General features: G+C 34.3%; 6 protein-coding genes across 10 annotated transcripts; all 6 read right to left on the minus strand.

Annotated features, from left to right (window-relative positions):
* Positions 1–1022: 1022 nt before the first annotated feature.
* On the minus strand, positions 1023–3276 carry LOC135132798 (cytochrome P450 306a1-like). The gene is made up of 6 exons (XM_064061003.1): positions 3172–3276; positions 2805–3114; positions 2603–2748; positions 2344–2546; positions 1672–2294; positions 1023–1622 (listed from the first exon to the last, which is right to left on the minus strand). The coding sequence occupies exons 2-6, from the start codon at positions 3112–3114 to the stop codon at positions 1447–1449; spliced, it is 1458 nt and encodes a 485-aa protein (XP_063917073.1). The 5' UTR covers positions 3172–3276; the 3' UTR covers positions 1023–1446.
* A 3765-nt stretch (positions 3277–7041) lies between these two features.
* LOC135132177 (ATP-sensitive inward rectifier potassium channel 11-like) lies at positions 7042–8524 on the minus strand. Its single transcript, XM_064060164.1, has 3 exons — positions 8413–8524; positions 7330–8360; positions 7042–7287 (listed from the first exon to the last, which is right to left on the minus strand). The coding sequence occupies exons 1-3, from the start codon at positions 8475–8477 to the stop codon at positions 7115–7117; spliced, it is 1269 nt and encodes a 422-aa protein (XP_063916234.1). The 5' UTR covers positions 8478–8524; the 3' UTR covers positions 7042–7114.
* A 4538-nt stretch (positions 8525–13062) lies between these two features.
* On the minus strand, positions 13063–15005 carry LOC135133002 (cytochrome P450 306a1-like). Of its 4 annotated transcripts, none has more exons than XM_064061224.1 (6): positions 14923–15005; positions 14550–14859; positions 14352–14497; positions 14093–14295; positions 13425–14029; positions 13063–13375 (listed from the first exon to the last, which is right to left on the minus strand). In XM_064061224.1, the coding sequence occupies exons 2-6, from the start codon at positions 14857–14859 to the stop codon at positions 13200–13202; spliced, it is 1440 nt and encodes a 479-aa protein (XP_063917294.1). In that variant the 5' UTR covers positions 14923–15005; the 3' UTR covers positions 13063–13199. The 4 variants fall into 4 exon arrangements, with proteins under 4 accessions (XP_063917294.1, XP_063917293.1, XP_063917291.1 ...); XM_064061223.1 differs by having other exon boundaries at positions 13425–14047; XM_064061221.1 differs by having other exon boundaries at positions 13425–14295.
* A 161-nt stretch (positions 15006–15166) lies between these two features.
* LOC135133005 (cytochrome P450 306a1-like) lies at positions 15167–17369 on the minus strand. 2 transcript variants are annotated; one of them, XM_064061231.1, is made up of 7 exons: positions 17182–17369; positions 16979–17128; positions 16611–16920; positions 16410–16555; positions 16150–16352; positions 15481–16103; positions 15167–15431 (listed from the first exon to the last, which is right to left on the minus strand). In XM_064061231.1, exons 3-7 carry the CDS (start codon positions 16918–16920, stop codon positions 15256–15258), a joined length of 1458 nt encoding a protein of 485 aa, XP_063917301.1. In that variant the 5' UTR covers positions 16979–17128; positions 17182–17369; the 3' UTR covers positions 15167–15255. The 2 variants fall into 2 exon arrangements, with proteins under 2 accessions (XP_063917301.1, XP_063917300.1); XM_064061230.1 differs by having other exon boundaries at positions 16979–17369.
* A 3047-nt stretch (positions 17370–20416) lies between these two features.
* On the minus strand, positions 20417–21659 carry LOC135133009 (cytochrome P450 2U1-like). The gene is made up of 3 exons (XM_064061234.1): positions 21446–21659; positions 20777–21399; positions 20417–20727 (listed from the first exon to the last, which is right to left on the minus strand). The coding sequence occupies exons 1-3, from the start codon at positions 21514–21516 to the stop codon at positions 20552–20554; spliced, it is 870 nt and encodes a 289-aa protein (XP_063917304.1). The 5' UTR covers positions 21517–21659; the 3' UTR covers positions 20417–20551.
* Positions 21660–21897: 238 nt separating this feature from the next.
* LOC135131742 (cytochrome P450 306a1-like) lies at positions 21898–22218 on the minus strand. The gene has a single exon (XM_064059590.1). It carries the CDS (start codon positions 22216–22218, stop codon positions 21898–21900), a length of 321 nt encoding a protein of 106 aa, XP_063915660.1.
* Between the last annotated feature and the right edge of the window lie 476 nt (positions 22219–22694).

Consider the following 22694-nt stretch of genomic DNA (forward strand, 5'->3'; position numbering starts at 1 on the left):
ACTTAGGTCATGATATAATTTGACATAATGTAAACTCTTTGTTTGAATCATTGAAAAAGTGTGGCAATTATTGATCTCATGTAAATTTTGTTAACTCTGCAACTTTTCACCTCATACAATATTTCTATAATCTCGCAATTTTAACCTCAGTAATTTTCATTCGTTGTATAATTTTAATTCAACCCAAATTTCATGTTCTACAGTTTTAACCTCACATAATATTTCTATTCGTACAAGTTTATTTCGCACCAGATCTTTTGTTTCATTTTGTTTTGTAAATACTTTGTTGATGAATGTTTCTATCATAAATTGTTTGATGTCCAATTTTTATCTCACATAAGATTTATTTGTTGTTTAAAATTTCACAAGATTGTATGGCGAATTTAAATGTCGTTTATTGCTCTCAACTTGGACCAGTAGTCGAGATCCACTTGCGGGTCTGGCGACTGTAATGGCCTAGTTCCGCAGGGCACGTTCGTAATGGAAATATGCGTGCGGGTAGGCTTTGTGAATCACCGACGTGGGGGGAGAACAGCCCTAGACCGGTAGCCCCAAACTCCGCTTGTCTATTATTTCTTGCGCTCTCGAATCACACACAGTGTATGCAATTGTATGAAAGAACGTCTTCCCGCCACTTTAAAAAAAACACACACACACACACACAACGTAGGTTCCCATTTGTTAGACGATCACAGCTAAGGCCAAATTTTGAATTTTTGAATTTTTCGCGTTCCTTTCAAAATCTTTCAAGGTCAATTTAAAGGCGGGAAGTTTGGGTTATCACAATATATAGTAAAAATACAAAATTTTGCGACAGGATATTCCTAATATAAATACAAAATTTGACAACAATCGGCCCAGTACTTTCGGAGATTATCTGACTCATAAAAATCCGTAATGGCAAACAGACAGACAGACAGACAGACAAACAGACAGACAGACGGACAAACAGACGAAAGACGGAAAAGGGAGACCTATTTCTTCTTACTCTAGGGATCATGAAAGGTCGACAAAATGTAAAATTTTGTTCAATTCGTTATAAAATTTATTTGAAGTATTCAAAATTTCAAATTACGATATTTATAAATCAAGCAAGTGATACAATATATACTAACAAAGATGTCTAAAACTAATCACTTCCAATGTAAAATTTGAATATTATATGATCGTTTTCCGGGTTGGGACCGTGTCAATTGAGTTTTTGGGCTCAACGTTTCGCACCCTTTCGTAACTGGTATCTTCAGGAACAGGGTTGAGAAATTAGGAAGAAGGCACAAGAACACGGTAATTCAGTCTGTCGACCATACCAGAGGCGCACTTTCGTAAGTGCCTTCTTCCTAATTCCTCAACCCTGCTCCTGAAAATGCCACTTACGAAAGTGTGCGAAACGTTAAGGCCAAAAACTCAATTGACACTGTCCCAACCGTGGAAGCCTCCCAAATTAATTTAAATATTTACAAAAACAACTTTCTGTGCTTTGGGCACTAATGATAGCCCACAAACTCCTGAAAAATCAATAGGAATGGATTCACACGGTTCAACTTTGAAATTCTTGACGAGACCAGCAACAAATATATATATCATCATTCGTGCAAACTCGTCTCCAACGCACATTCGTTTACCTGAAACACACAACTTAACTTTTGCCTCTCTATCAAAACATTCATTTACCGCACTGAAACGGAATAAACGACTCAGAAGGTGCAAATTTGTTCTCTTCGTCTAAAAATCTCTCAGGTCGAAAGTCTTCAGGTTGGTCCCAGACTTTAGGATCCATATGAATAGCCCACAACAACGGCATTATTGTTGTACCTTTGCGAATTTTAATATTATCAACGTGGATATCCTCGGAAGCATAGTGAGGAAATCCCAGTGGTACCAGAGTTCTAATTCTGGATACTTCACTAAGTACAGCTTGTGTGTACGATAATTTCGGTACGTCACTCATTTCTAGAGTTTTTCCTTGTAAAACGTCAACAAACTCTTGGCGTACTTTATCCTGCACGTCTTGGTACTGTGCTAAGTACAGGGTGATCCATTTTAACAAACTTATTGTAGTTTCAGTACTACCAAGAAAAACGTCAAATACAAGGTATATGAGTTGGTCCACGTTATAGATTTCCGGAGGACCTCCTCTAGATCTTTGCAGCAAAAATGCTTCAATAAAATTAGTACTAGAGTCCTCGTTAGAAAATGTTTTTTCGCATTCATTAATGTACATAGCTAGATTTTTTCGAACTTTGTCCATCGTCTCCCTAAAAGCGACTAATGATTTCTTATACTTCGGTAAAAACCTAAAAAAAAGAACTTTTATCACTTTTTCAACATATTTTTTCAAAGTACCGCAAAAATGGCAAATAGTTTAAAGCTCCTCCAAGCTTAGCTTCATGCAATATTGTGTCAAGATTGTGTATTAAGGTTTTGCGACTTTCGTCATCACGGGAAAACAATTTACCCAGAAGTAAAGTACCGGCGATGCTGCAGACGTAGTGAACCAGGGCTTCTGAAGAGTCCAAAGTCACTCTGTTCCCTTGAGTACTAACATGCTACTTAAAACAATATATAGATAATAACCGATGTCACACTAAAGTACCAAACACACATCTACAAAGTCTTCAGCATAATTCGTCATAAGATGTTCTAATTCCTTTCTGGCTGGTGAAAATTTTGTGATTCCAGCTGATTTTAAAAAGTTAGCAGTAAATTTGCGTTGATCTTTCCATAAACTGACAGGGCTGTACGTTAATCCTGTTCAGAAAAGAACAAACTCAAAGCATTGTTAGTGTTATGTTTTTCGTTAGTACCTTTACCGCCAAACATCTCATGTAACATAAAAAGTGGCGGTCTTCCCAAAGTTTCGTCTTTGAGTAAAACTTTTTTTAACAATTTTGCTTCGGAAATCACGGCGATGTTCACTAAACCTAGTTTGATTCGAAAAATTGGCCCATATTTTTGTGCAAGTTTGGTCAAGGTCAGGTTGGGTGCCACTGGGTCTAACTTATGTAAATAACCGATTATTGGTAAGGTCCATGGTCCTGGAAGGTGTTCTTGACGATCGTAGTAAATATATAGAACAAAAATGGAAACTAAGATAACCAGTGCGGCTACGAGCATCTAAAATAATTGTGTAAACAAATTATAAATTTAATGTTTAATGTTACTCTCACTTACGTTTACGTTGCGCAAGACTCACTCTAATTATATGACTGTAGAACAACAGAACCTGTTTATCGTGAATCTGACTGGTCAACATCATAAATCACCCACAATCTAAAACTTAATGCACAGTTTATTTTTATAACAGTAACAAGTAAAAAAGATTACTATTTTCCGAAAAAACTTATTTCAAGGTATTACGTTAACATTTCGCTATTTTGTCTAATTTGGGACGAAAAATATGAAAAAAAGGAAGTAAGAAGAATAAATATGATAAATAACGTAAATAATAGTGAATTTTAAAATGTTTTGTGGTGTATTGTTGGTTGCATATGTCATATTAAAAGCTGCTACCATTGTTTAAGTATATTATGTTTGTAATATCGAGTTGTTAAAGGCTGCTTTTGTTCCAAAAATACGAGATAACTAATTGTTTCTTGAACTAGTAATTTTCTAAGGCATGAAAAAATTCCATATAGGTTTCTATGAATTTATTAACGAAATCAACTCATAACTTGCGCGCCATTTTGTGTTAATTAATATGATACTTATGATTATGATAATTTTATAATTATCATTTTAATGAAATTGTGTTCTTCACTTCGCGAACGACAGCAAACAATTTAAAATTACCGCTAGTCAAGCACCTGAAAATCCATCTCTCCCAAATATGTCTTTCTTGGCACGATTTGTAATCCGAAGTCTCCCTCCACATGCAATTTTTCGTCGCCTGAGAACTTGTTTGATGTACAGACCAAAGCACACTCAGGCCAATATCGACTCTAAGCGGTTTATCTATAAGGCGACATTCGTTAGAGTTGATCTGATACACATCCACTACGAAGAACTAACCCATTTCGACCATTGGACTTTACAACGAATAAGTGAACAAAGTTGTTAAACATCTTAACGATTTAATACATAATGTTCCCGAATGACAAAATTTACATTTCAAATTGTATTATCAAATGGTAAAATATTCACCAAAATTTGAAATGACGCAATCTCCAAATTTTACAATAGTATATCCCCCGTTTACGGTTTATGCATCCGTGTCGAGTTTTCACCTTGGACGTCAAGATTTTTGGAAAAAAAATCAACATTTTCCAATTTATAATGTTATTTAAATTTTAAAAAGTAGCATAGTCCTGATCTTGTGACTTATACCTAAGTACGCTATTGAGATTTTTCGGCTTGTCGATTTCTCGATTTTTCAACTTTAAATGTCTAAATTTTTCAATATTTCAATTTTGGGCTTTTCCGATTCTTCCATTCTTCGAATTTTGTATTTCACGATTTTTTTATTTTTCGATTTCTCAATCTTTCGATGTTTCAATGATACGATTTCTCAATTTTTGTCCTCTTCAATTTTACGGTTTTTAAATATTTCGATTTTTCAAATTTTCACGTTTCAAAATTTTCAGGTTGCCGATTTCTAAAGTATTTTTTTTATTTGTCCATTTCTGGACTTCCTAAAGTTTCGATTTTTCACATCTTCAATTCTTCAATTTTTCGATTTTTTAAGATTACGATTTTTCGATTTTGCTTTTTTAGATTTTCGATTTCTCAATTTTTCAATTTTTTGAATATTTCTTTCAGTTATGAAATTTTTCAATATTTCAATTTTTCGACTTTACGATTTTTGAATTGATGGATTTATTTTGATTTCTCGATTTTTTACTTTTTAGATTTTCAATTTATTGTAAACTTTAGATTTTTCAATTCTGCGACTGTTTAATGCTTCGATTTCTCAATTTTTCAACTTTTCGCTGTTTTAATATTTCATTTTTTAAAATTCTAGGTTTTTTGATATCTCGAGTTTTCAGTTCTCCTATATTTCAATTTTTCAATTTTTCGATTTTCGAATTTGTCTTTTTTAAAATTTTTCGATTATTCATTCTTTTAATTTCCTTTTCGGCTTCCGACTCCTCAGTTTCTTGATCCTCCGATTTTTCTTTTGAGCTTTTCAATTTCTGGATTTTCCAATTTTTCAATGTCCCGATTTTTCAATTTTTCAAATTGAATTAGATTTCTCGATTCTTCAATTTTGCGATATTTTAATTATTCAGTGTTTTAAATTTTAGTTTTTCGATTTCTCGATTTTTTGACTTTTCAATTCTTCAGTATATAAATTTTTCAATTTTTCAAATTTTTGAGTTAAATTTTCAGTTTTCTGATTTCTCAATTAATCTATTTTTGATTTTCTCACTTCTCAAAGTTTCGATTTTTCAGTTCTTCAATTCTTCGATTTTTCGACTTCGCTTTATTGGTTTTTCGATTGCTCAATTTTTGGATATTTCTTTCAGTTTTAATATTTTTCAATACTTCGATTCTTTGATTTTTCCACTTCCAGATTTTTCTATTTTTTATTTTTGGATTTTCAGTTTTTTGTTTTTTATACTTCAGATTTTTCAATTTTTCGATTGTTTTATATTTCAATTTCTAAATTTTTCAACTTTTCCATATGTTAATTTCTAAATTTCAAGATTTTTCGGTTTCTCGAGTTTCCAGTTCTATAATTTAATTCTTCAAATTTCCGAATTTTTTAATATTTTGAGATCTCAATTTATTGAGATTCGGATTTTTCGATGTTTTGATTATTCAATCTCTCGCTTTATCAATTTTTCTATATTTAAGTTTTCGATTTTTCGATTTTGGCCTATTTCGGTTTCTCAATTTTTTGATTTCTCGACTTCTCGATTTTTCGACTCCTCGATTTTTTTGTCTTTTGATTTTTCGATTTCTCGATGTCTCAATTTTTGAATTTTACAATGTTTCGATTTTTCGATTTGTTGGTTTTTTGATTTTTTCTTTTCGGTTTCTCCATTTTTCGATGTTTCGATTTTTGATTTATCCGATTTTTCAGTTTTCTAATTTTTTAAATTCTCGACATCTCGATTATTTGATTTTTCAGTTTTTCGATTTTTAAATTTTAGAATTTCGAATTTTCATTTTTTTGATTTTTTAATGTTTGGATTTCTCCATTTCTCAGTTTTAAGATATTTTAACTTTTCAATGTTTTAAATTTTAGATTTTTCGATTTTTCAGTTCTTCAATATTTTTTTATTTTTCAAATTTTGACGTTTCTGAATTTTTAGTTTTCGGATTTGTCAATTAATCTATTTTTTTAGATTCCCATTTATCCATTTCCTAAAGTTTCGATTTTTCAGTTTTTCAGTTCTTCAATTTTTCGATTATTCAGGTTTTTGATTTTTCAATTTTTAGATTTTTTAATTTTGCGATTTTTTGACTCTGCTTTTTTGACTTTTCTGTTTCTTAATTTTTTAATTTCCTATTTTTTTTTTGATATTTCGTTCAATTTTGTGATTTTTTAGTTTTTCGATTTCTCAATTTTAACTGTTCAGTTTTTAAATTATTAATTTTTTTCGGTTTCTCGAGTTTCCAGTTTTATAATTTAATTCTTCAAATTTCCGAATTTTTTAATATTTTGAGATCTCAATTTATTGAGATTCGGATTTTTCGATGTTTTGATTATTCAATCTCTCGCTTTATCAATTTTTCTATATTTAAGTTTTCGATTTTTCGATTTTGGCCTATTTCGGTTTCTCAATTTTTTGATTTTTCGACTTCTCGATTTTTGGACTCCTCGATTTTTTTGTCTATTGATTTTTCGATTTCTCGATGTCTCAATTTTTGAATTTACAACGTTTCGATTTTTCGATTTGTTGGTTTTTTGATTTTTTGCTTTTCGGTTTCTCGATTTTGCGATGTTTCGATTTTTGATTTATCCGATACATATACTTAAACGATGCTGCTACCTACATGTGGAAGTAGATAAGAAACGGAACTGGTAGAGAGTTAATCCTTTTACAATATACTGAACTATGAATAGAACACGCCACAAGGGATTAAATATAGTCACAGTTATTAGAAAACAAATATACTTTATTATTAAATCTAGAAGTACAATCAAGATAAAGCTCTTCATTAAATACTGTCATAATTGGAGATTTAGCCACGTCCTGTTCCTCTCGTGATCACTGTCACTCTCATTGCCACTGGAACTACCAACATTGATAACGTTGTGATTCAGTTTCCCCACGGCGATTTCGCCTAGGCTGTGCCTCGGGGTAAAATCTAGATGAAGACTTGAAGATCTAGAACTACAAACTACAAACACAAACGTGTAAAAAATCCGATAGAAATACTCACGTGACTTGGGTTGCATATGATTATACTCATCTATGTAAGCAGCAGAACACAGCGGAGTACTAATTGGCAGAAGTTCATCAAACTTGGAAAAGTCCGCTTCGAACTCCCTTCTGTCGTAGTTAAAATTTAACAGCCCTTGAAACTTCTTCCCCCAAAAAATCTCAGTTGGCATATAACTCGTCCTGGCTTGTGTCATCTGCCCAGTGCTCTGAGTGGTACCTTCTAACAGTACCACAATTTCGAAACGGTCTTGGGTTAAGTCTTTAGGTGCTAGGTAATACAAAGGCGACTTTTTATCAATTTTGTGGAACACTACCAACGGCCAGTTGAAGAAAATCCCACTTTTGCAACCATCTACAGTCACTGGTATTTCAACTTGGTGGTGATCTAGAACTTGTCCTTCTATGGTACGTTCTGACCGAACATAGAAAGCTCTAATTCTAGCATCTATGATGTGGTTCTTACGCATATCGCCCATCCTGAACATCCAACACAGTTTGTTGTTTCTAGGACAAACCACTGCATTCTTGGAAAATAGAAGAGTTTGCGAACGCAATCTAGGAAGTGTCATTTTGGAAAAAATGATAACAGCCATAATACCTTGCATGATAAAGCCTATAATACACTGCAACGCGTTGACAAAAATGGCTTCCGGACACTCGTCAGTAGTGGCTTTAATCCCATACCCCACAGTATGCTGCGTTTCAATACTAAACAGAAGACACGATCCGAAATTATGGATGTGGTACACACAAGGCGTAAATTTGTTTGCCTTTTGCACTAGTGGTAGATGGTCTGGTTCAAAATCGCCATGGGTATAGCAAATCAACCACCAAATCACCGCAAAAAGCAACCATGACAGGAGCAACGTCGCCAAAAACACCACGATGGTAAAAGTCCATGAGGCGTCCACGAGCTTGGTGAACCTCAAGAACGCGAATCGTTGGCGTTTGGATGCCGGGCGGTGGATGTTGCATTTTCCGTTCTTGAGGATTATTCTTCGGCGGGGTTTGCGGTGGTGTGAAGGGGCTCTTAAAGAGGTTGTTAGTTGAAAACAAAGTTGAACAGAGTTTGAGGGTTTACCTTTGGAAGGCCTGGGTTTCATCGTGGTTCAAGAGATGTTGTCTGGCTTCGCTGCGTTCCTCCATAATGAGGGGTTTTAGGAATGGGTTTGTTTGTGAGCAAATAGAGACTTATCAGATAATTGTGCGAGGTCGGTGGTATTTACACGAATTTGTGAAATGCGGATTTGCGGTTTTTATGGTGATGAGTGGAAAGTTTGGAGTTAGTAAGACGGGTTGGAATGTTATCGGGCTAAGCTGTAAACGAGTTGAAGATGGGTGGGAGATGATGTTTGTAGTTTGATTGTGGTCTCAGAACTAAGATTAATTTCATTAGTTTTCAAAAACTTCATGGTTAAATAAAATGTGTTTATAAAAGTAGCATTTCAAAAGTGATAATTTAGAGTTTGCTTTACAAAGAAAGTGTTTCTTCAGTTGTTTTCCACTATTCATCTTTTAAGATCCTTAGATTATTTTCTAGCGTTCTATGTCAAGTGTATTTTAAATTGCTTAATTTTTTTGCTGAGTACTTGTCTGGCCATAGAAATTTTTAGTACGTAATAATTTAATAAATTTAAATACGGACATTTTAAACTGATTATACTGATGGTGTCGTACATATAAAAAACATTGCTAAAGCCGACCTAGAGACGTCATAACGTGTGTAAAATTAGGAAAATTAAATATTTATTTATTCATGTTAACAAATAACAGTTGTTTATACCAGAATTTTCGTAAAATTTAAGACTGAGTGCAGTACTCTAATTAGTTGGTAAACAAAGTAAATCTCTCAAACGTCTCAGTTTTTATTGTTCGAAAGTAAACTGAAAATTGCACCTTAAACCATAAAAATCCTCAAATCTCAAAACACAATGATTTGTGAAGGTACAGCAAAAATAAGAACAGATTCGTGATCCTGAGAAATTTCCAATAAGATAGAGGTCTCTCTGAGACGATTTGATTAGTTTTAAAATTTCGTCAAAAATGGTGGAGGTGTCCAGATATAGGCACGATTTTCTAAGTTATTTGTGGAAGTACAACAAAAATAAGCACAGATTCGTAATTATGAGAAAATTTCCGATAGGATAGAAGTATCTCCAAGATAATTGGAGTGGTTTTAAAATTTTGTCAAAAATGGTGGAGGCGCCAGGATTTATCCGCTATTTTCTAAGTTATTTGTGAAGCGATTTTCTCAAAACCTCAGAACACCATAACTCTCAAATTCTCAAAACAACATAATCTAAAATCCTCAAAACACCATAAACATCAAACCCTCAAACCATCGTAATTCTAAATTCCTAAGAACACGATAATCCTCAAATTAACAGAAAGTCTTAATCGTTAGATCCTGAGAACACCACAAAACTCAAAACCTCACAACAACATAATCCTCAATTCCTCAGAACTCCAGAACCCCCAAATCTTGAAAATACCATAATCCCCAAATCCTCAAAACACCATAATTCACAAATACTCAAAACACCATGACATTCAAATTCTCAAGTCATATTTCTCAAATCTTCAGAACACGATAATTCTCAAATTGTCACGACATATTAATCCTCAAATCTTCAAAACATCGTAATCCCCAAATCCACAAAACCCCATAATTATCCAATCTTCAGGACACGATAACTATTAAATCTTCAAAACACCATCTTCAAATCCTAAGAACATCTTATTCCTCAAATCGTCAGAAAACCATAATACTCAAACTTTTAAAACAACATATTCGTCAAATCCTCAGAACACCATAATCTTCAAATCCAAACAACATCGTAATCCTCAAATCCTCAGAACAATATTACCCTTAAATCCTCAGAATTTCGTAGTGCTCAAATACTCAAAACACGATAATCTTCAAATCCTCAAAACATCGTAATCCTCAAATCTTCAGAACATTGTAATCCACAAATCCTCGGAACAACATAATCCTCAAATTCTCAGAACATCATAATCCTCAAAAACTCAGAACACGAAAATCCTTAAATTTTCAAAACATCTTAATCCTCAGATCCTCAGAACATCTTAATCTTCAGATTCTCAGAACACCATAAACCTCAAATCCTCAAAAGATACAAATCCTCAGAACATTTTAATCCTCAAATTTTAGAACACCATAATCCTCAAACTCTCAGAATGCCATAATCTTCAAATACTCAAAACACGATAATCCCCAAAATAATCAAAACATCATAATCCTCAAATTCTTAGAACATCGTTATCCTCAAATACTGAGAACACCATAATCCTCCAATCCTCAAAATACCATAACCCTCATATCCTCAAAACACCGTAATCCTCAAGTCACAAAGCACCTAAATCCACATATTCACAGAATACTATATTCCTCAAATCCTCAGAACACCATAATACTCAAATCCTCAGAACATCATAATCCTCCAATACTCAGAACACCATAACCCTCAAATCCTCAAAACAGCATTATCCTCAAATCCTAAGAACACCATAATCCTGAAATCCAAAGAACACCATAATCCTCTAATCCTCAAAACACCATAATCCTCGAATCCTCACTACATCGTAATCGTCAAACCCTCGGAACACCATAATCCTCAAATCTTCAGAACACCATAATTCTCAAATCCTCAAAACACCATAATCCTCAAATCCTCAGAACATCCTAATTCTCAAATCACAGATTCACAGATTACTATAATCCTCAAATCCTCAGAACATTTTAATCATTAAATCGTCAGAAAATCATAATCCTCAAGCTTTTAAAATACCATAATCCTCAAATTCTTAGAACATCGTTATCCTCAAATATTGAGAACACCATAATCCTCAAATCCTCAAAATACCATAACCCTCAAATTCTCAAAACACCATAATCCTCAAGTCCTGAAAGCACTTAAATCCTCAGATACTCAGAAAACTATAATTCTCAAATCCTCAGAACATATTAATCTTCAAATCCTCAGAACACCATTATCTTCAAGTCCTAAGAACACCATAATACTCAAATCCTAAGAACACCATAAACCTCTAATTCTCAAAATACCATAATCCTCGAATTCTCAATACATCGTAATCATCAAACCCTCGGAACACCATAATACTCAAACCTTCAAAACACCACAATTCTCAAATCCCCAAAGCACCATAATCCTCAAATCCTCAGAACACCCTAATTCTCAAATCCTCAGAACACCCTAATTCTCAAATCCTCAGAACAATTTAATCCTTAAATTCTCAGAACACCATAATTCTCAAATCTTCAAAATACCATAATCCTCAAATCCTCAGAAAATCGTAATCTTCAAATAATCAGAACATCATAATCCTCAAATCCCCAGAACATCATAATCCTCAAATTCTCAAAACACATGATCCTTAAATTTTCAAAACAACTTAATCTTCAGATCCTAAGAACATCTTAATATTCAGATCCTCAGAACACCATAAACCTGAAATCCTCAAAAGATCCAAATCCTCAGAACATTTTAATCCTCAAATCGTCAGAAAATCATGATCCTTAAATTTTAGAACACCATAATCCTCAAACTCTCAGAATGTCAAAACACGATAATCTTCAAAATGATCAAAACACCATAATCCTCAAATCCTCAAAATACCATAACCCTCATATCCTCAAAACACCATAATCCTCAAGTCCTCAAAGCACCTAAATCCATATATTCACAGAATACCACATGCCTCACATCCTCAGAACACCATAATTCTCAAATCCTCAGAACATCATAATCCTCAAAAACTCAGAACACAATAATCCTTAAATTTTCCAAACATCTTAATCCTCATATCCTCAGAACATCATAATCCTCAGATCCTCAGAACACTATAATTCTAAAATCCCCAAAACACCATAATCCTCAAATCCTCAGAACACCCTAATTCTCAAATCCTCAGAACACCTTAATCCTTAAATTCTCGGAACACCATAATTCTCAAATTTTCAAAATACCATAATCCTCAAATCCTCAGAAAATCATCATCTTCAAATAATCAGAACATCATAATCCTCAAATCCTCAGAACATCATAATCCTCAAATTCTCAGAACACATTATACTTAAATTTTCAAAACACCTTAATATTCAGATCCTCAGAACACCAGAAACCTCAAATCCTAAAAAGATCCAAATCCTCAGAACATTTTAATCCTCAAATCGTCATAAAATCATAATCCTCAAATTTTAGAACACCATAATACTCAAACTCTCAGAATGTCGAAACACGATAATCTTCAAAATGATCAAAACACGATAATCCTCAAATCCTCAAAATATCATAACAATCATATCCTCAAAACACCATAATCCTCAAGTTCTCAAAGCACCTAAATCCATATATTCACAGAATACCACATTCCTCAAATCCTCAGAACACCATAATCTTCAAATCCTCAGAACATCATAATCCTCAAAAACTCATAACACGATAATCCTTAAATTTTCAAAACATCTTAATCCTCATATCCTCAGAACATCATAATTCTCAGATTATCTTCAAGTCCTAAGAACACCATAATACTCAAATCCTCAGAACATCGTAATCTGCACATCCTCAGAACACCATAATCCTAGAACACCATAATCCTGAAATCCTCAAAAGAACATAATCCTCAAATCCCCACGCCTTATGTTGTATTTTATTATATATCGTGAAAATTTTGAAACTTTACAGTATTCATTCCATTATAAAATTTATTTCAATTATCGAGTTTTACATATTACTACATTTATAAATAAACCAAGTAAGAACAATATATGTATTAATATCCTGAAAGAAAACTCTGAAAATAATCACACTCGCATTTTAAAATTTAAATCTTTACAAAAACAATTTTCTGGGGTTTGGGCAGTAGTGCTATCCCGCAAATTCCTGAAAAATCTATAGGACTGGATTCACACGGTTCAAGTTTGAAATTCTTGACGAGACCAGCGACAAATATATATATAATCATTCTTGCTAACTCATCTCCAACGCACATTCTTTTACCTGAAACGGACGATTTAACTTTCACCTCACTATTAAAGCATTCATTTACCGCACTGAAAGGGAAGAATCGACTCTGAAGGTACAAATTTTTTCTGGTCGTCTAAAAATCTCTCAGGGCGGAATTCCTCAGGCTTTTCCCAGACTTTAGGATCCATATGAATGCCCCACAATAACGGCATTATCGTCGTACCTTTTCGAATTTTAACATCATCGACGTAGATATCTTCATCAGCGTAGTGGGGAAAACCCAATGGTACTATAGTTCTAATTCTGGATATTTCAGTAAGTACTGCTTGCGTGTACGGCAGTTTCGGTACGTCACTCATTTCGAGTGTTTTTCCATGTAGAACTTCAATAACTTCTTTGCGAACTTTATCTTGGACATCTTGGTACTGTGCTAAGTATAGTATGGTCCATTTTAACGAACTCAGTGTGGTTTCGGTGCTACCGGTAAAAACATCAAATAAGAGATGCATAAGTTGGTCCAGGTTATAGATTTCTGGAGGACCACCCTTTGATCGTTGCAGAAGAAACGCTTCAATGAAATTTGTAGCAGAATCGTCGCTAGAAAATGTCTTTTCGCATTCATTAATGTAGACAACTAAACTTTTTCGAATTTTGTGCATCGTATCGCTAACAGTGGTTAATGTTTTCCTATATTTTGTCAAAAACCTGAAAAAAAGTGGTACCGCTTTTTCAAAAATTGTACCCACGTACCGTAAAAATGGTAAAAAGTTTAAAGCTCCTCCAAGCTGACTTTCAAACACTATTGTCTCCAGGTTGTGCATTAAATTTTTGCGAACTTCGTCATCACGCGAGAAAAATTTACCCAAAATTAGAGTACCAGCGACGTTGCTGACGTAGTGCATGAGGGCTTCTGAAGGGTCCAAAGTTACTCTGTTCCCTTGAGTACTAATATACTACTTAAAACAATATATAGATAATAATTGACGTTACACTAAAGTAGCAAACACACATCTGCAAATTCTCCAGCATAATGTGTTATAAGATCTTCTAGGTCCTTTTTGACTGGCGAAAATTTTGTGATCCCAACTGATCTTAAAAAGTTACTAGTAAACCTGCGTTGATCTTTCCACACACTGAGTGGACTGTACGCCAATCCTGTCAGGGAAAGAACAAACTAAACAGTTGTTGGTGTTGTGTTTATGGTTACCTTTGCCAGATGATATCACACGTAACATAAAAAGTGGCGGTCTTCCCAAACTTTCGTCTTTGAGTAAAATTTTTTTTAGTAATTTAGCTTCGGAAATCACGACGACGTTTACTAAACCTAGTTTGATTCGAAAAATTGGTCCATATTTTTGTGCAAGTTTTGTCAAGGTCAGGTTGGGTGACACTGGGTCTAACTTATGTAAATAACCAATTATTGGTAAATTCCATGGTCCTGGGGGATATTTCTGGTGGTCATAATAAATATATAAAACAAAAATGAAAACTAGTGTAACTAATCCAACCACGAGCATCTAAAATATTTTTGTAAACGAATTATAAATTTGGTGTTTAAAGTTATAGAGAGGTTTACTTACGTTTATATTATACAACAGTTGCACAAATTATGATTAAAACAACCTGTTTATCGTGCAATCAACAAGGTCATAAAAACAATCTGAAACCCAATTTACGTTGTTTTTTTTTTTTGTAACGGTGTTCTAAAAAGATTTCTTCGCGAAGAATTAAATCAAAAAGGAAAACAAAAGTAATAAAAGAGTTGACTATTTTTCCATTTAGTGGAAATTCTGAAACCAGTACTCATTCCACTATGAAATTTATTTCAACTATTGGGCATTTCAAAGTGCTAGACTTACAACATAACTAAACCAAGTGACTACAATATCTACTGCAAAAAACCATTTCAACGTTTAAATTTTTACAAAAACAACTTTCTGAGGTTTGGGCACTAATGACAGCCCACAAACCTCTGAAAAATCAATAGGACTGGATTCACACGGCTCAACTTTGAAATTCTTGACGAGAACAACGACAAATATATACATCATCATTTTCGCCAAGCCATATCCAACGCACATTCTTTTACCTAAAACACACCACTTAACTTTAGCTTCGATACCAAACCACTCGTTTACCAGACTGAAACGGAAGAATCAACTCCGAAGAAACAATTTTTTTCTCGTCGTCTAAAAACCTCTCAGGGCGAAATTCTTCAGGCTGGTCCCAGACTTTCGGATCCATATGAATGGCCCACAACAACGGCATTATCATTTGACCTTTGTCAATTTTCACGTCATCCACGAACACATCTTTATCAGCAAAGTGGGGAAAACCCAGTGGTGCTATAGTTCTAATTCTGGAAACTTCAGAAAGTACTGCTTGTGTGTACGGCAGTTTCGGTACGTCACTCATTTCGAGTGTTTTTCCACGTAGAACTTCAACAATTTCTTTGCGAAGTTTATCTTGGACATCTTGGTACTGTGCTAAGTAGAGAATGACCCATTTTAAAGAACTCAGCGTTGTTTCGGTACCAGCAAGAAACATATCAAACAAAAGGTAAATGAGTTGATCCATGTTGTAAATTTCAGGAGGACCTCCCTTAGACCTTTGCAACAAAAACGCTTCAATTAAATTAGTAGCAGAAAAGTCGTTAGAAATAGGTTTTTCGTATTCGTTAATGTAGACGGTTAGACATTCCCGAACTTTGTCCACCGTGTCGCTAAAAGTAGTTAACGTTTTCCTATATTTTGGCAAAAACCTGAAAAACCACTTGCATCACTTTTGCAAAATATTTACCATCGTACCGTAAAAATGGTAAAAAGTTTAGAGTTCCTCCAACCTGAGCTCCGTGCATTATTATCTCAAGATTGTGCATGAAGCTTTTGCGAACTTCGTCATCACGCGAAAACGGTTTGCCCAAAATTAAAGTACCAACAACGTTGGTAATATAGTGTACCAAAGCTTCTGAAGGGTCTAGTGTGACGTGGTTACCCTGCGTCTTTACATGCTACTTAAAAACTTACGTAAATAGTGAAATTGATTTCCATTAATGGAAACAACTTACATCTAGAAATTCTTCAGCATAATTCGTTATAAAATCTTCTAGTTCTTTTCTGACTGGTGAAAATTTTGTAGCTCCAACTAGTTTTAAAAAGTTGCTAGTGAATTTACGTTGATCCTTCCACAGACTCAAGGGAGTGTATGCTAACCCTATTAAGAAAAGGACAAGTAAAAAAAATTGCTACTTTTAAGTTTTATGTGCTACCTTTGCCACGAAACATCACATCCATCATAAAAAGTGGCGGTCTTCCCAAAGTTTCGTCTTTGAGCAAAATTTTGTTCAGCAATTTTGCTTCAGAAACGACGGCGATGTTTACTAAACCTAGTCTGATTCGAAAAATTGGCCCATATTTTTGGGCAAGTTTGGTCAAAGTCAAGTGGGGCGACACTGGGTCTAACTTATGCAAGTAACCTATTATTGGGAGATTCCATGGTCCTGGGAGATGGTTTCGGTTGTCGTAGTAGATATATAAGACAATAATTGAAACTAATATAACTAAGGCAGCCAAAATCATCTACAATATACATATTTCAAATAGATTATAGATTTAATTTTATAGTCCGTTCACTTACGTTTCTTGGTTTCCAAAGGTCTAAAATTGCACTGACTGGTTTCTAAATGCAGTGCAGTTAAAAACAAATGTAATGATTAATTAAAGTCCCGACCTTGCAAGGATAGCAGCACCATAAATTACAAAAAAAGTAGAACGCAGTTAACGCTTGCTTGAACATAAACAAATACAATGTAAAACACCAACAGCGATTTATTTTTAAACCTGTCCCTAAGACTGTCCTTGATTTTCAAAAAAAGGTATTACTTTTTTCCAAAACAAATCAGATTCGAAATTGATTTTAGCAAATGACATAGGTGCTCTTTAAGAAAATAGACTGCGGGTGGGCGGGCCTAGTACTTAAGTTAAGCTAGGTTAAAATTAATTTTGAGCAAATGACATATCTCCCCAAGAAAATAGAGGGCGCGTGGGCGGCTCTAGTATTTGTCAAGTTAAAACTAATTTTGGCAAATGACATACCTTCTAAAAAATAGAGGGCGGGTGGGCGGGGCTACTACTTGTTAAGTAAAGAGTAGTTTTTCAAATGATTACTCTCTAAGAAAATAGAGGGCGGGTGGGCGGGGGTAGTACTTGCTAAGATAAGACTGAACAATATTAACATTAGTCATTGAAACGAAGAGAGGTAGGTGGGCGGGGCTTCTGCTTGCCCATAAGACTCTTTATAAAAAAGCTAAACTCAGCTCCGCCCACGTTTTTTTTCTATTTCATTGACTGATTTTATTTACTGTAAAGTGGGAAGTGAATTCTATTTTGACGAGGAGTAGAATATATTTCAAATAAAATACAAAGTGAAATCCCCACCCATCCTCCTTTTTCGATCAGTCATCACTATTGGTTCTGAGGAACGGAAGTTGAATTTTATATTGATAAATAACAAAATCTAGGATTACAATTTACTTTTAACAAAATTGAAGTTTTACTAACTTTTAATATTTTTTTTTTTCGGAAAAATGTTTCGATTTTTAGATTTTTGGATTTTTGACTTGCAGTTTCTCTAGTTTTCATTTTAAACATGCAATAATATTCAATTTTATGATTTTTGAACTTTTCCATTTTTCAAAAATTTTAAAAGAAGGAGATAAGGACGAAGCAGGGGAAAGTTTGTGATTGGAAATTGGTATGAAATTGTGGGAGAGTTTATATGGATGTAGGGTTCATTCGCAAGTCTAAAAATGGAACAGAATTATCATTTTCGATTTCGTATGTGATTTTTATTGAAGGATGGACATAATTAATAAAATTTAGAAAAGAGTGAAAATCGTCAAGAGAACCTTGTGATAACCCAAACATCTCGTCTTAAATTGACTTGTGAAAAAAATTTGAAAAACCCGCGAAAATTTCAAAAATTAACAAAATGGAACCCTACATTGTGTTTATTCCTCCACTGACAAAAAAAAGAAAACAAAAGCTGAGATCTCTGAGTTCTCAGCTACAAAAAAAAACTTGCCTAACTTCGAATGAAATCAAATTAAACGTTCTGAATTAATGCAAATATGTGAATATCACAAATGTAATAAAAAGAAAGAAAAATCTGAACTAAAGTAACTGGATGCAAATACACAAGTTATTACGGACGTGTGGTGGCAAATTTAAAATTATGGCAGTCAACACGAGAACAAAATTTTAATAAAAACTCTGTACAGCGACAGCGGCATCAAAGCGCCTCCTCGTGAATGCCTATGACTCCAAAAGTTGAGGGGGGACTCGGGTCACTATAAAAGTGTGGCGATGAACTATATCAATTTCATTCTAGAACACAGCAAAATTTCCCGTAGATGGCGTTGTAGCACGAACGGAGTTTGGAGCTCCTGGTTGTGGCTGTTCTTCCACCACGACAGTGATTCTACTATACTCCGTAAACCGCTTCCCTGACTTCTATTTAAGATCCGCGTCTTTTCCGCAGATGGCACGATACATCCCGTCAGCTCGACTAGAAACCGCGCCCCCCGCTCATGCCACGTGTTCCTGTGTTATTTACCCCAATTCCATTTAAATGTTCACTTTCAATTACTCTGATATTAAACTACAATCGAACAAGTGTTAAAGTTTAAAAAAAAACAATAAACAACATTTAAATTCGCCATACACTCTCGCGAAATATGAAACAACAAATAATTCTTATCTGAGATTAAGATCGAACATCAGACAATTTATATGATGGAAGCATTAATCAACAAAATATTTTCCTTATAGAAATAACTACCAAAGATTTATAAAAACAAAAAAAAAGAAACTTGTGCAGACAAAAAAATACGTGAGGTTTGGAACTAACTGCAGAACATGAAAATTTACGTTCAATTTAAATGATACAACAAAGAATAACTAGAAAATTGACAAAAAAAATCTGTATTCAACAATGTGGTGACCGAATTTGAATCAAATTTTCGAGCTGAAATTAATTAACAGCAGCCTAAATCACATTTAAATAATTTGAATTTGAGAAAAAAAATCAATAAAAAAATCGTTAAACGGGCAACCATGTGCACGTTAGCGCTTTTGGGTAGTGTGTAGTTTGCTTGAGATTTTAGTTAGAGGGTTGGTTAGAAGAGGGCGGTTTGGTAGAAGATGGCGGCTTGGTAGAGAGGTGAAAGCGTCACATTTAGTGTGTTTGTTGTGAGTGTAACCACGTGATGAGTAGGTTAAGTTAAGTTGGCTTGATAGTTAATAAAAGGGAAGAAGCCTTTGTTTACCGACAATTAAACGTAACGCCAGCGACGCCACGCTTTTACCCAACACGCGCAGCTAATTCTTGCGCCAACACGTGTAAATTTAATTCATTGTTTGTGAATTCACAGTTGATGTTAGGATTTTAATCGTTAACTGCTGCTAACACAATTTAACAGACATTTGCTAGGAGTTTTCATGAAATACACTTAGTCAGGGCTCGTTTGGTTTTGTTTGCCTAATTATGAGTAAGGTATCTGGATGCTAATACTTAAGTGTCATACTGTTTTTTTTATAAATCTTTGATAGGTTTTTTTATGTAAATATTTTGGTTTCCATCATATAAATTATCTGTTGTCCAATCTTAATTTCAAATAAGAATTATTTGTTTTTTAATATAATATAACCGAACACATTTTCAAATTATTATCGATGTTGGTCAGTTTTTTCGATTGCTCACTGGATGAAGTTGATCTGTTAATAAAAAAATACTACTACCCATTTAAAATCCAGCGTATTAAATTTGTTAAATAAAGATTCATTATTGTTAAAAAAAATCACCCTAATGTTTATTTTTTAAAAACTTCTCGTTTCGAATTCAAAATTGTCTGTAATCAAACCAGGAAATCTTGATCCTTGTCCACTTTATTCTAAGTGTTTAGGGATTATGGAAATCCGCAGTGCGGAGGCGGGGCAGTCTAATACCCCTCGCTGTTGTATACCGATAGGACAACAAATGGGGCTTAATTCAAAGTTGCCTGCCGCTTGAAGTTCCACTTTTTATGTCTCTATTTTATTTGGTGGACATTTTAAGACCATTCCGTCATGAAAATTTTTCAAATATTGGACATTTCAAATTGCTAGATTAAACCAATGACTACAATATGTATTACAAAAACCATTTCCACATTTAAATTTTTACAAAAACAACTTTCTGAGGTTTGGGCACTAATGACAGCCCACAAACCTCTGAAAAATCAATAGGACTGGATTCACACGGCTCGACTTTGAAATGCTTGACGAGAACAACGACAAATAGGTACATCATCATTTTTGCCAAGTCGTATCCAACACACATTCTTTTACCTAAAACACACCACTTAACTTTACCCTCGCTACCAAACCACTCATTTACCAGACTGAAACGGAAGAATCAACTCCGAAGATGCAAATTTTTTCTCGTCGTCTAAAAACCTCTCAGGGCGAAATTCTTCAGGCTGGTGCCAGACCTTAGGATCCATATGCATGGCCCACAACAACGGCATTATCATTTGCCCCTTGTCAATTTTCACGTCATCCACGTACACATCTTTATCAGCAAAGTGGGGAAAACCCAGTGGTACTAGAGTTCTAATTCTGGATACTTCAGTAAGTACTGCTTGCGTGTACGGCAGTTTCGGTACGTCACTCATTTCGAGTGTTTTTCCATGTAGAACTTCAACAACTTCTTTGCGAAGTTTATCTTGGACATCTTGGTACTGTGCTAAGTAGAGAATGACCCATTTTAAAGAACTCAGCGTTGTTTCGGTACCAGCAAGAAACATATCAAACAAAAGGTAAATGAGTTGATCCATGTTGTAAATTTCAGGAGGACCACCCTTAGACCTTTGCAACAAAAACGCTTCAATTAAATTAGTAGCAGAAAAGTCGTTAGAAATAGGTTTTTCGTATTCGTTAATGTAGACGGTTAGACATTCCCGAACTTTGTCCACCGTGTCGCTAAAAGTAGTTAACGTTTTCCTATATTTTGGCAAAAACCTGAAAAACCACTTGCATCACTTTTGCAAAATATTTACCATCGTACCGTAAAAATGGTAAAAAGTTTAGAGTTCCTCCAATCTGAGCTCCGTGCATTATTATCTCAAGATTGTGCATGAAGCTTTTGCGAACTTCGTCATCACGCGAAAACGGTTTTCCCAAAATTAAAGTACCAACAACGTTGGTAATATAGTGTACCAAAGCTTCTGAAGGGTCTAGTGTGACGTGGTTACCCTGCGTCCTTACATGCTACTTAAAAACTTGCGTAAATAGTGAAATTGATTTCCATTAATGGAAACAACTTACATCTAGAAACTCTTCAGCATAATTCGTAATAAAATCTTCTAATTATTTTTTGACTGGTGAAAATTTTGTGGCTCCAACTAGTTTTAAAAAGTTGCTAGTGAATTTACGTTGATCCTTCCACAGACTGAAGGGAGTGTATGCTAACCCTATCAAGAAAAGGACAAGCAAAAAAAAAATTGCTACTTTTAAGTTTTATGTGCTACCTTTGCCACGAAACATCACATGCATCATAAAAAGTGGCGGTCTTCCCAAAGTTTCGTCTTTGAGCAAAATTTTGTTCAGTAATTTTGCTTCAGAAACCACGGCGATGTTTACTAAACCTAGTTTGATTCGAAAAATTGGCCCATATTTTTGGGCAAGTTTGGTCAAAGTCAAGTGGGGTGAAACTGGGTCTAACTTATGCAAGTAACCTATAATTGGGAGATTCCATGGTCCTGGGAGATGGTTTCGGTTGTCGTAGTAGATATATAAGACAATAATTGAAACTAATATAACTAAGGCAGCCAAAATCATCTACAATATACATATTTCAAATAGATTATAGATTTAATTTTATAGTCCGTTCACTTACGTTTCTTGGTTTCGAAAGGTCTAAAATTGCACTGACTGGTTTCTAAATGCAGTGCAGTTAAAAACAAATGTAATGATTAATTAAAGTCCCGACCTTGCAAGGATAGCAGCACCATAAATTACAAAAAAAGTAGAACGCAGTTAACGCTTGCTTGAACATAAACAAATACAATGTAAAACACCAACAGCGATTTATTTTTAAACCTGTCCCTAAGACTGTCCTTGATTTTCAAAAAAAGGTATTACTTTTTTCCAAAACAAATCAGATTCGAAATTGATTTTAGCAAATGACATAGGTGCTCTTTAAGAAAATAGTCTGCGGGTGGGCGGGCCTAGTACTTAAGTTAAGCTAGGTTAAAATTAATTTTGAGCAAATGACATATCTCCCCAAGAAAATAGAGGGCGCGTGGGCGGCTCTA

The sequence above is a fragment of the Zophobas morio genome, unplaced genomic scaffold (assembly GCF_036711695.1).
Source record: "Zophobas morio isolate AGI-343-1 ecotype UQ-CSIRO unplaced genomic scaffold, CSIRO_AGI_Zmor_V1 ptg000021l, whole genome shotgun sequence".
Classification (NCBI taxonomy): Eukaryota; Metazoa; Arthropoda; class Insecta; order Coleoptera; family Tenebrionidae; genus Zophobas; species Zophobas morio.

What these genes read in the sequence shown, in the direction of transcription:
- LOC135132798 (XM_064061003.1), bottom strand. Translation starts at nt 3,114, where the DNA reads ATGCTCGTAGCCGCACTGGTTATCTTAGTTTCCATTTTTGTTCTATAT. An exon ending in AACTATTTGCCATTTTTGCG is followed by an intron (nt 2,295 to 2,343) that starts GTACTTTGAAAA and finishes TCTTTTTTTTAG; the next exon opens with GTTTTTACCGAAGTATAAGA. An exon ending in GTTTATTCCGTTTCAGTGCG is followed by an intron (nt 1,623 to 1,671) that starts GTAAATGAATGT and finishes TGTGTGTTTCAG; the next exon opens with GTAAACGAATGTGCGTTGGA.
- LOC135132177 (XM_064060164.1), bottom strand. Translation starts at nt 8,477, where the DNA reads ATGGAGGAACGCAGCGAAGCCAGACAACATCTCTTGAACCACGATGAA. An exon ending in GAAACCCAGGCCTTCCAAAG is followed by an intron (nt 8,361 to 8,412) that starts GTAAACCCTCAA and finishes AACCTCTTTAAG; the next exon opens with AGCCCCTTCACACCACCGCA. An exon ending in TCATATGCAACCCAAGTCAC is followed by an intron (nt 7,288 to 7,329) that starts GTGAGTATTTCT and finishes TTGTGTTTGTAG; the next exon opens with TTTGTAGTTCTAGATCTTCA.
- LOC135133002 (XM_064061221.1), bottom strand. Translation starts at nt 14,859, where the DNA reads ATGCTCGTGGTTGGATTAGTTACACTAGTTTTCATTTTTGTTTTATAT. An exon ending in TGTGATATCATCTGGCAAAG is followed by an intron (nt 14,498 to 14,549) that starts GTAACCATAAAC and finishes TTTCCCTGACAG; the next exon opens with GATTGGCGTACAGTCCACTC. An exon ending in GATTCTTCCCTTTCAGTGCG is followed by an intron (nt 13,376 to 13,424) that starts GTAAATGAATGC and finishes CGTCCGTTTCAG; the next exon opens with GTAAAAGAATGTGCGTTGGA.
- LOC135133005 (XM_064061231.1), bottom strand. Translation starts at nt 16,920, where the DNA reads ATGATTTTGGCTGCCTTAGTTATATTAGTTTCAATTATTGTCTTATAT. An exon ending in TGTGATGTTTCGTGGCAAAG is followed by an intron (nt 16,556 to 16,610) that starts GTAGCACATAAA and finishes TTTTCTTAATAG; the next exon opens with GGTTAGCATACACTCCCTTG. An exon ending in ATGCTGAAGAATTTCTAGAT is followed by an intron (nt 16,353 to 16,409) that starts GTAAGTTGTTTC and finishes GTTTTTAAGTAG; the next exon opens with CATGTAAAGACGCAGGGTAA.
- LOC135133009 (XM_064061234.1), bottom strand. Translation starts at nt 21,516, where the DNA reads ATGCACAATCTTGAGATAATAATGCACGGAGCTCAGATTGGAGGAACT. An exon ending in AACTTTTTACCATTTTTACG is followed by an intron (nt 21,400 to 21,445) that starts GTACGATGGTAA and finishes GTGGTTTTTCAG; the next exon opens with GTTTTTGCCAAAATATAGGA. An exon ending in GATTCTTCCGTTTCAGTCTG is followed by an intron (nt 20,728 to 20,776) that starts GTAAATGAGTGG and finishes GGTGTGTTTTAG; the next exon opens with GTAAAAGAATGTGTGTTGGA.
- LOC135131742 (XM_064059590.1), bottom strand. Translation starts at nt 22,218, where the DNA reads ATGATTTTGGCTGCCTTAGTTATATTAGTTTCAATTATTGTCTTATAT.